The sequence below is a fragment of the Hevea brasiliensis genome, chromosome 12 (genome assembly GCF_030052815.1).
Source record: "Hevea brasiliensis isolate MT/VB/25A 57/8 chromosome 12, ASM3005281v1, whole genome shotgun sequence".
NCBI classification, from domain to species: domain Eukaryota; kingdom Viridiplantae; phylum Streptophyta; class Magnoliopsida; order Malpighiales; family Euphorbiaceae; genus Hevea; species Hevea brasiliensis.
This window is the reverse complement of record NC_079504.1, coordinates 1,909,713-1,921,996: the sequence shown is the minus strand read 5'-3', so window position 1 is coordinate 1,921,996 and position 12,284 is coordinate 1,909,713. Positions and strand designations below refer to the sequence as shown.

Genomic DNA, 12,284 nt, shown 5'->3' with positions numbered 1-12,284 from the left:
AATATGATCAATTAAATAAAGTTTAAATATGATTTTGAAATTATAATTTAAGTGTTAGGACCGTTTTTCACAAATTTTGTTGAAAATGAGAGTTTGAAAAAAAAATATTTTATTATTTTTATATTTTAATGATTAAGATGTATCAAATTTAATTTTAAATATTTTTTAATACTTTATAATTAATGTATTTAAAATAAATATTATTCTCCATCTATAATAGTAATGTCAAACACACCTTCAATCTACAGTGTTACATTTTTTAAAAAGTTCACAAAAAGTCAATTAAACAAACTTCATTTTGACATTTTTTGAAAATTTAAAATTATAATAATATTTACAATGTACTATTTGACTTGAAAAAATATTAAAGTAATTTGAAAAATTTTAATTATTTATAAAATTAAATTATAAATTTTTTATGAATAGTAAACATGATTATATTCTTCTGAGCCTCAAAAACACTCAAATTTCAAATAAAAGATTGTCATGATTATACAATATGCAATGCAGATCCTCGTCCTGACTGTTTTATAAACTTACAATTTCTAAATTTTTAATTAGGTGAAATTAATAAAATAAAAGAAGGCAATTTAATTCCAAAAAATGCAGCTAAAAGAGAAATTAGAAACAAACTGTATAAATGATTTAAATAAAAATATTTGATTTAAAAAATAAAAAAGAAAAGCCACAAACAAAAAGGAGCAAAATCAAACTCTCTGTTTTCTCTCTCCACATTATATTTCATTTATTATTAATCCCTTTCTATCCTTTCCTCGTTTCTCCTGCTCTCATTTTGGATTAGGGTTTCGCTCTGCTCTTCTTTCACTTTGAAGCTTAAACCCTAATCTCTCCGATCCTCCCGCCAACTAGCCGTTAGCTCTGTTTCCCGCCACATTTCTATATCATCCTAGCCGTTGATTCACCTATATTTGAAATACTAGCCGTTAGATCTGTCTTTCACTTTGTTCCTTGCATACCTGGTAGTTTGACCGGAAATGTCGGCCGCTGAAGCAGGGAAGAAAGAGGTAGAGGAGAAGGGAGGGGAGCTCTTATTTTGTGGCGCCACTTGTTGGAATACCATTGGTCGCAAGAAAGGTTCCCAGGAAGGCAACTTGGTCTCTCCTACTCGGCTCCGTCCGCTCGTCGGCGTCGACATTCGTTTTGTTGCCTCTGGATGTGGTGAGTTTAACTTCCCCTTTATTTTTTTATGCATGTACGCGCGGCTAATTTGTAACCTCCATTACATGACAATCGCTCATTGGTCTTTGGGTATTTGACAAACACTTGGTCAAGTCTGATGTTGGTCGTTTTGATTGATTGGTAACACAAACATTTGCATTGCATTGTAGTGCAGCGGTTTTGATTGTTACTATGTGATACTTTGATGCAGCGTCCTGTCATTGTGTGGCTCTGGATGTGGAAGGGCGTTGCTATACATGGGGCCGCAATGAGGCATGACTAACTTAGTATTAAAGTTGTTTAACACGTTTAGTTTTTCTTATCTGTCAACTCACGGAGCAGTGCATGTTTGCACAGAAGGGGCAACTTGGTCATGGGGACACAATTCAGCGTGATAGGCCAACAATTGTTTCTGAACTTTCGAAGTACGTTGTTTGTTTGAAAATATTGATAAAGTTATTTATTTATTTATTTTTATCTTTTATGTTTACCGTGTATTGTTCTTGCATATGATTTACCTCACCTGTGTGCTTGTCCTGAGTATGTATACAAAGGAGATTGCATCATAATATCTAGGTTGTTCTCTACCCCTAATGTTTATAATGTTTTTTTAATTTTACATGAAATTTATAATTTTTTTTTAATGTTACTTGAAAATGAACATGCATTGTAAAGATAAAATAAAGCAGAGATTAAGGTCCAAAATGATAACTATGAAATAGAGATTCAGATCACTGTGTGGACCTTCAAATGTCTAAAACTTTAAATGAGTTGCTAGTCATTGTTTTTATTTCGCTATTTGGTATTGATATAGACAGAAGATGCTTGGCTTTGAAATGTCGGGAGCTGGGCATAGATGATTTATATGTAATATTATTGGTTACCTATAAAATACAAATGAATTTTTGTAGGGAAAGACGCTGAAGGGATTCTAGTTTGCAAGTTGCAACACAAAATTCAGCCAAATTCATTTCTTAATTAGTTTTGGGTATGAACTTGGAATTTAAAAGTGTGATAACACCAAGAAGCTAGAACTCCTGATCTTTATGTGTGACACTTATTTAGCATTTTTTTTCCTTCCCTTGTAAAGAGTAAGGGAGCATGCTATTTGTTTGAGAATTAGTGTACGCCATCTGAAGAACTCTCTTTTATGTTATGCAAGTTGCCTTTTGGCATTTTTTGTTTTGCTTTCTCTAAGTTAGTGGTTTTAATATCGGTTAAATATTTTGTGGCAGAGATCTAATGCTCTATTGGTTGTTCTGAAGGTACAAAATTATTAGTGCTGGATCAGGGAGGAGCCACACAGCAGTGGCCACAGAAGATGGTCAATCCCTTGCATTTGGTTGGAATAAACATGGACAGCTGGGTTCTGGTTCAGTAAGAAATGGTAATTCTGTTTTGGATAAATTTCATTCCATGACTACCCCTTTTGATCAAATTTTGACTTCGCTGGAAAGAATGAATTTTTCATGTTTTCCTAGAAGGCATTTGAAATATAGTTTCTGTTGATTGGTTGTGTTACATTTTCAGATTGAGCAACAAAAAACCTTTGTGCAACTTCTGTTTAGTCGCGTTTATAGTGTTCATTAATCTAGTGTGTTTCCATATTTCACTATGAATAAATTTATTTCTAGATATCAACCTTCTGGATTATACTTTTGCTCTATCGCTTTATAGAAATTGAGTCATCTCCTGTCCGCTGTCTCGTGTCTGATGTCAAGAAAACTGCCTGTGGAGCTGATTTTACTGTCTGGTTATCATCTGTTGAAGGAGCTTCTATACTGTATGGTTTGTGGATCATTTTAGTCCTGTTTTTCAGTCTTCAACTAATTAATTTAATGTCCTATGGCTCTTTTTCTTCTTAGGTCACTTTTGTTTCTGGTTTGCAGAACTGCAGGCCTTCCACAGTATGGTCAGCTTGGGCATGGAACGGACAATGAGGTGTGTTGAGAGGTCTTTTACTTAATTGGTTTTATAAGTAAATCCATACCAATTCATCAATTGCAGACAACTTTCACTAAATTTTGTGATTCTACATTGATAAACCCAACAATTACCTAAGTTATAGTCACAGTTACGTGGCTCCTTGTGCTAAGTTATAGTCACAGTTACATGGCTCCTTGTGCCTTATTGTGTACTGTATTTTGTATTATATGGGAAGAAATCAGAAATTAACTAGGAATAGGATGTTATCAAGGTTTATATGCAAGCATCTAAAAAGTATTTTGTTTCAATAAAATAGAATCACATCTTAATTCTGGACCTTTTCATGTAAAACCAATGCTAAACCTGATTCTTAGGTATTTAGATGTTTTGCTGCCCACAACCATAAGTTTGGGTTGGTTACAGCTGGGTTTACTGGTTGCACACATTAAATGAACAGCACTAACGGTGGTACTGCTTTGTCTGGGGAGCAGATATGATATGACGGATTTTAGTTAATTTATTATTTCAACATCCTATTTTCAGGATTCTCTACATTAGTTTATGACTCGTTGTAGGCATGGATCCTAATGAGATAGTCTTTGCTTGCAGTATAATACTAAAGAGAGCTCAGTCAGGCTTGCTTATGAAGCCCAGCCACGGCCTAGAGCAATTGCTTCTCTTGCTGGGGAAACTATTGTAAAAGTTGCATGTGGAACTAACCATACAGGTTATCCACCCCACCCCCCCCCCCCCCCCTTTCTCCTCTCTCTCTCTCTCTCTAAACACACACACACACACACACACACACACACACACACACACCTCCCCTTATCCTATGAGCTTGTGCTTGTTGCTGTTGTTTGTTTAATTGACTAATTTGTTATGGTCATGCAGTGGCTGTGGATTCAAATGGCTATGTTTACACGTAAGTTTCCAATATAAATAGCCATTTTTTTTTCACATGCATCAAATAGGTATAAATAATTGACAATAGTTTATTGTTTGTATGTTTAGGTGGGGCTTCGGTGGTTATGGAAGGTTTGTTCCTGCTATTTTATGTTGGCCTTTACAAGGGCATGGCTAAAACATTGTAGAGTATTGGATAAGCTTAAAGAATTTAGAAGCTTTTGCACGGTCCCCAATTCTTGGTTGCTTTCTCATTGACATGCATGTGATTTTCTGATTCGTGATTCATAGGCTTGGACATAGAGAGCAAAAGGATGAATGGGTTCCTCGTCGTGTGGATGTCTTTTCAAAGCATAATGTTCTACCTCCTAATGCAGTAATTTCTGCTGGTTCTGTAAACTCTGCATGTACTGCAGGTATTATATGTTTTTCATTGTCTCTTTCATTGACCTTTAGCAGGTAAAAACATTTTCTTTTCTAATCAATCCTTGTAAATTACATCTTTCCTTAAGATGGTTGATGATTTATTATCTTCCTGGTAGTGATCTACTTTTGTGGTTATTGATTTTAATTATTCACTTGGCTGTCCAATTCTGTGTTCCCTAGTCCTGACAGCCTGTTGCTCATACAAACAAGTGTTGACAATTATCAGTTTTATTTGTATTCAGGAGGTGGACAGTTGTACATGTGGGGGAAAATGAAGAACACTGGTGATGACTGGATGTATCCTAAGCCTCTAATGGATTTAAGGTTCTTAGCGGCCATTATTATATTTAAAATTTTTTATATTCTTCTCTCTGTTCAAATTTATATATATCTATACGGTTCAGGTTTTGATTTTTTTTTTAATGTTTAATTGTTTTATTTTTAGCCAAGGCATATAATTCCTTATCATAGGGTGATGTTTATTTTTGATGTTTAATTGTTTTATTTATATATATATATATATATATATATATATATATATATATATATCGTCTCTGTTCACATTCGGCATTCCATATTTTTGGCCGAGGAATATACACGTTTATTATTATTTTTTTTTTGTGTTCCACTGTTTTTATTATATGATGATCCTATTCTGCATTTTTATTTAGGCCCAATCTGTTTGACATCTTATTTCTGGTTATAGGAGCAGACATTCTCAAAATATATGGTGCTTTGTTTCTGATAATAAATATTCAAGTCTTGCCTGAGACTAGGTTCACCAGCAAATTTTGTATTCATGTGGATAAGCTGTATCAGTTTCCAGTTACCAGATTGCAAACGTCAGAATGGTTTTGAATGAACAACCTTTTTTTCAATAATAAATTCCCAAAAGTGTAGATGCAAGTGTACAAGTCCTGGATGCATACTGAACTTTAATATTTTTTGCTGCTTATATGGTGATGGATTATAAAATCCTTGGGATCTGAATCAATTTTGATGAATTTTCTGTTGAAGTATATGAGGTACTGTGCTGCACGACAAATTTTACTTGTTTTGTTATTATTTTGTTGCCTATACTGTGTGAATCATTTTTAGAACAAAGGTCATATTGTTGTTAGAGTGAGAATATATCTTGTAGATGTTGTTACTTGAGCACTGAACGTGATGTCTGAATACAAATATTAGACATCTAAAGTTCTCTCTTGCTGTCTCACTCCCTCTGACCTTCTTCTCATCCTCCTCTGTCCTTCTTCACATCCTCCTCCTTGGCTTTTTGCTGACTTATAGTTTACGATCAGTTTAAAATAGTTTCGCCATCTGACATGGACTTGGATGATGTGCATGTCCTCTTATGACTCTTGGTTGACTGATGGTTTGTAGCCCTTATTATGCACCTTTACTGTGACGCTTGAGTGCCCAGCTTCTCAATTTTCCCTGGCAACTCAAAACATGTTAGAGAGAAACTCTTTCTACCCTGACTCTGTGTGGTTCTTTTCTGCTATATGGTACGAAGCTTTCTGGGCCTCCAACCTTAGTGATGATTCACCATAAAAATCACATGAATTTTCTGAAAGCATCTGCATCAGAGACTGCTGGGTGAATCTGTCTTTATCGGTGCCTGTTTCTGCCTGGTATCTCCAACATAATGCTGATATTCTGCTCAAATGAGCCTATGTTATTTTCATTGTCCGTGTGCGTTTATATTTTTTTTCACTGATGGTCAGAGAGTTCTGTGTCATGCTGGTTCTCATTTGATTAAATGTGAATCTAATAAGGTAGCAGAAATTGCACAGTTTATAGTCTTACAGCATGGCAACAGGATTTGTACTTCACTGGTCAAGGTTCAAAATGTAATTACTATGGTCTCTTATTTGATGGTTGTTTTAAAATCTGATAGGAGTTTGGTTACAGCCTTAAAGAATCCATTAATTTCCCTTACTTCAAAATGTTTTGTTATAAGATATTGTCTTTATATGTTTCTGGTTTTCATTTTGGGGATTCTTATATTTTTATTTATTTATTTTATTGTAGCAGCTTTACTAGGACTTTTAACATGTTGTTTATTTGTCTATGGAGTTCAATTAATTGAGTTTAATATGCAAATAACAATTTTAATGGACAATTGTTGCTTTTCTTTTCTTTTCCTTTTCATTTGGTGCAGTGGTTGGAATTTGCGGTGTATGGATTCTGGCAGCATGCACCATTTTGTTGGTGCTGATAACTCTTGCATAAGTTGGGGCCATGCTCAGTATGGTGAACTAGGATATGGTCCTTATGGACAGAAGTATGTAATTCTGCACTTGTGATGTCTGCCTTATTTCCACAAGGCTTCTTTTTTAATATTTAGCATACACTTTTATGTTTGTTTCTCCATGTCAGGTCTTCATCAGTACCCCAGAAGGTAGATATTCTTGAGGGCATGCGTGTTATTGGGTGAGCAAAATAGTAAACTCTATTTATTCTATTTTAAAAATTTGATGCATCATGCCATATACTTTCGATTGTATCTGTGGGTTTTGAAAATGGATGCTTCTGTTTCAGTGTGGCATGCGGTATGGGCCATTCCATGGTTATAGTTGATAGAACAAATGTTGGTGACCGTCTTGAGCAGGTAATTCTTTTTTATGTACATGCCTGGTTGTCCTGTCCTGGTGTGAAAGTCTTCTATTTTCGTGGTACATGGTGCAATCTCTGTTTTGAGATTTATTTTTTGATGATTATACCTAATTGCTCATTTATTGATTCGCAGCTGGATGTCTATGATGGCAAGGCTTCTGGTGAAGGTATGTGATAGTATTCAGCATTTGTTTTCTAGATTTCTCAGCATTGTATGTCGTTATCTCAGCATTGCCTAGTAATTGATTATTCTCTCGCAGGGAGTGAAGAACCAGAGACCAAATCTCCAGCTGCTAAGCCTGCAAGAAAAGTTGCCTCTAAAGCTTCTGAAAATTCCAAGAAAAGGAAGAAGTCCAAAGATTCTTCAGAATCAGAAGAAGAGCTCAGTGATAATGAAAGTGAGGATAGTGATGAAGAGTTTAATGGCCGTACACAACAAAGTAAGCGGGGTGGAAAGTTTTCTGGTAAAGGTCGAGGAAAATCAGCATCAAAAGGGAAGGGTGGGCGTCCGGGGGCAAATAAGAGTACAAATTCTTCTCAAGTAAATGCTGGCAAGCGGGGAAGGCCAAAGAAGTCATAACATGCATATTCCTGGATGAACATGGAAATTTTTGTTGTGTAGAAACCAAATGTAACTTTGCATTTTTTTTTTAATTGTTCAAGTAATTTTTATTCAGTTCCCGTGTATTTTCTTTGTTGGAAGAATTTTTTTAAGGAAACTGATTAATCTTTTTCTGCGTAGACGGTTTATAAAAATCTATAGTGCTGCTTCAATTTTGGATGATTTCTTTTATTTTTGCTCAATCTTTTCAAAGGATGTTTTTGAATCGGTATAATTTGGTGTTTCAGTGATTAGAGGGAAGTAAACACACAAGCCCAATGTAGTAAAAGACCCAATTTCTTATTTTTCTGTAACTAGGCATTTAGAGTGAAATGCCCATCTCATGGTCTTGTGCGGGAGAGATGGTTCAGCCTATTCTTTTTAGACAGAAAGAAAAGAAAGCCGAGTTCAAAGTAAGGTCTAAGGTGTATTGTTATTCAAGTCATTATTTAAAAAAAAAAAAGACACTATTTTAAATATATTAATTCTAAAATAAGTAATTAAATTTTTTTTAAATTACTTTTTTAACGTTTAAAATGGTGGGTGGGTTGAAGCCATAATTTCAAATACTCGAATATATTTAATTTTATATTTTTTTTAATTAATAATCTATATAAAAATTATTTTTATTAATAATTTATATATTAAAAATTTGATAATTTTATAAAATATTTTAATTTTATTTTATATAAAATAAAATAATAAAAATTTATAAATATTATTATAAAAAATATATATAATTTATATTTAATTAAATATTTATATAAATAGATTAGAATAATAATAATTCTATATATAAAATTTAAATATATTATAAATATTAAATTTTAAATTTAAATTTATCTCAAATTTAATTATATATTATTTAAATTTATTTTATTAAAATTTGATGAATCAAATATTCACAAAAACTATACGCATTGCAATTCTAAATGGCAGTTGGCAACAACAAAATTCAATTAAAGTGATTTTAAGTAGGCGTTATAAAGTCAATAAGAAATGAAAGCCATTCAATTATGTGCTTCTAATCAGCAGTTGTTGGAGTGTGAATATTAATATAGTAATTTTTATATTCTTCATTTTTACTTTTCAATAAAAATAAAAAAATTATGGGGCATATCGGTGATCCTTACAAGAATATCATATCCTTAGAAATGAATGTCCTTATCTGTCCTTGTAACCAAACATATTATAACATATGGATTATCAGATCCAGTAGCTGCTGCTCAATTATTGACAGCCATTGCCCATGCTTCTACAGACCTACAGATATTGTGTCTTTCTTTTTTTTTTTTTAAAAATCTTGCTCTTTCTCTACCTTTCGGCCTTTTCATCGCTACAAACAGGCTCGCAAAATGAAGCCCAAGACTTCACCCATCCAACACTTGACCAATTTATGGGATATGGTGAACATTCATGGCTTATAGTGTACATTTTCCACTCTCATGGGCAGAGCCAGTTGGGCCAAGGACGGCAATGAGCCCCCTGAAATTTAAATTTTTTTTTTTGTAGATTTAATAATTTTAAAAAATTATTTTTTTATTATTATATTAAATTTTGATTAGTATGAAAATTTGTGAGTTTTAAAAGTTTTAAGTGAGTTTAATATTAATTTCATATAAAAAAAAATTTTAAAATTTTTATTAAAAGAATGATATAATAAAATATAAATCTCCAGACTAAAAAAAATCTAAATCATTGTCACTTCATCCTATATTTTTCATCAATTTTATTTTATTATTTTTTCATCTAATAAATCTAAAATTATTGATTTTTATTTTTTAAAATTTAAATTATTATATAATATCATTAAAAAAAATCTAATGTAATTTTCTCATATTTTTTCATCAATTTAAAATATTAGTAACTTTTTTTTATGATCTTATTACTATTTTGAATTTTTTTATTGCTAAAATGTCTTCATATTAAAGTTAGAAAAAAGAAGTTTCTTTCATAATATTAGAAGTTAAATCATATTATTTATTTTATTTAATCTATAATTTTAATGGAATATACTTTTTATAATTTAAAAAAAATAAATTTGAGATAAATTGGACAAACTTTTTAATATTAAGCCATCAATATATTTTAGTTTTAGCAATTCACAATATTAATTATTCATTACATTTTTAAACTAATAGTAATTTCATTTAATTTTTACCAAATCAATTTTAAAAAAAAAAATTAAAGTATTTATTTTTATTATTATATCTATTAAATATTTTTATTTTATAGTTATGAGATAATTATTATCATTAATTAATCAATCTCTTTAATCAACATCTAAGTAAGTAATTTATTAATAAATCATGTATTTTAATTGAGCCCCCTAAGCCAAAATGCTGACTCTGTCACTGCCCACTCTAGACTCGCTTGAGTTAAATAATACTTATAATTTATATTTATATTTTAATAAAAAATATAAAATTTTAATATAATGTTAAATTCAAATATTTTATTATTTAAAATTCACATTTTTTAAATGGATGCTAATGTTTGTAGGTGCACACAATTTTACCCCATGAAAGTTTTGAAAGAGTTACCTAATTTACTGAAAGTTGTTGCTAATATATATTTTTGATGTAGTAGTATGTCTTTTGTTGTAAATGATTTATCCTGAACGAATCTTATTTATGAAATTTTCCACTAAAATTTTCTTTGTTGTATAGCACTGCTGAAAAATATTTTGATGGAAAATAGTTTTTACCATTAAGAGATATCTCTTTCTATATTTTTGAGATTCCCTCTTATAGAAAAGGAGAAAAAATAACAGGTCGAAGTTAACTTTTTCGGTGAAAGAAATTTTAATTTGGAGGGTTTTGGATTTCTTCATTATCCAAGAAAGAAATCAATTTTGTACCCTTAGAAAACAAAGGACTTATTCTCTCTTATTTATTTGAAAAATTATTAAACCTTAAATTTTTGTTAAAATTCAACTCATCTTGAATTTAATATACAACATGTATAATGCGACTTAAATATAAAGTTGAATCACTTGCCTTTTTTTATAGAAAGAAAAGTTTAAAAAAATAATAAAATTATAAGAAAAGTAAAATCTCTAATTATAGAAAGGAAATTTATTATTTTCGTTACAATTTTTTTTTGTAGGGAAATGAAAGGAAATTAAGTGATTTGTTTATTCTCTATATTTTGATGGAAAGAAAAAATGAGGAGAGAAAACTATTACATTTTCACTGTTATACTCATATTAAAAAAAATTAATTATTGAATGCTTACCAATTTAGAGAGAAAACAAAATGACTTAAAATATACTGTGTTTGCCAAAAGCCCAACAGAAGGACATTGGTCCCAAATTTTCGAAGGAATATTTCATGAGTTCCCCATCATCCGTAGGGCCTTTCCACTCAAATTAGATGGACAAAATGAGTACTTAAATCCTTGCATATACAAAAAGCCAGCCAGGGTTATTCATCTTCTGGTGATGCGACATGTGATTATTCCAGATGCGCTCTTCTTCTTATGGAGTTGACAATGGTAAGGTTTCGAAGTCACAAAGAAAAGAAATTTTTATATCAACTTCAGTTCATTATAAATAAGCACAACTCATATTCACAATAGATCAAGCGATCTAAGTGTGAGTTCCACTTACATATAATCTAATGAGTCTTAAATATGTTTTGTTTATTCACCATAAATTTGGTTTAGATAAAAAATTTGCAACGAAGATCAATTTTAATTTTAAAGGAATGATTAATAGTGGTATAATCATATATTATTAGTAGTAGTTATGGTAACAGCAGGAGATAGATATATACGAGTGAGCTTGGATGACAAAGCATTGATTAATAAAGATGGACCTTAAACATGGCGAACTAAATAAAAAAGAAAAAAAGAAAAAAGCTAAAGTTACTAATTGTACAAACCAAATATATATATTTTTAGAGCTTCTCAACTGACATGTAAAACTGTTAGATAAATTATAAAAAATGTATTCCATGCATTAAAATAAAAGTATATTATAAATTTATTAAAAGAATTCTTTATAACCAATAAGTATTAGATACAATGATAAAACTTACAGCACTCTCAAATGAATAAGTCAAGTTATTTGATTTTTAAGAGACATATTATTGAAAGAGATAGCCACGAATTATAGATAAATCAATTTTCTGTAAACTATAAATGATGAGAATCAAGCTACATCCACGACAAAGGATTTCATCCAAGGTCCAATTCCTAGAGCTAGAGCTAAATCACTTCAGAATTTAATTTGTGAAATCATAAGGAGCAAGGATTATAAGCTGGAATGGCATGAAGAAAAATGTAAAGGATTAAATTTGGTGAAAATTATGCTTAGAAGTGACCAGGTGTCATGTGGAGCATTAGATTACATGGAATAACCTGTGGACATGCATGCACTAGATCCAACCCATGTACATGTATCTGCTGGCACCTTTTTCAAGGAATATTCCATCTGTTATAAACACCTCTCTTTTGGACTTAAATGCCCTTATTTCTTCTTTGTATTAAATTTACTTTTGTAAGGAGTTTTTAGTCTTTTGATAGATTAATTTTTGTTTGGAGTTAATGCTCCTTAAAGCTGTTACTAAAGTTGGGATATTTTTGAATTTAGCTTTGAAGCCAAGAGGCTATAAATACAAGTGTA

At 31.2% G+C, this 12,284-nt stretch overlaps 1 protein-coding gene across 1 annotated transcript; it reads left to right on the top strand.

Moving 5' to 3' along the window:
- The first annotated feature begins 731 nt into the window (after positions 1-731).
- On the top strand, positions 732-7,830 carry LOC110666224 (uncharacterized). Its single transcript, XM_021826640.2, has 16 exons — positions 732-1,179; positions 1,391-1,452; positions 1,537-1,604; positions 2,445-2,566; positions 2,857-2,962; positions 3,069-3,120; positions 3,715-3,832; positions 4,000-4,030; positions 4,120-4,143; positions 4,303-4,427; positions 4,680-4,761; positions 6,602-6,724; positions 6,820-6,873; positions 6,982-7,051; positions 7,190-7,223; positions 7,317-7,830. The coding sequence occupies exons 1-16, from the start codon at positions 996-998 to the stop codon at positions 7,634-7,636; spliced, it is 1,575 nt and encodes a 524-aa protein (XP_021682332.2). The 5' UTR covers positions 732-995; the 3' UTR covers positions 7,637-7,830.
- The last annotated feature ends 4,454 nt before the right edge of the window (positions 7,831-12,284 follow it).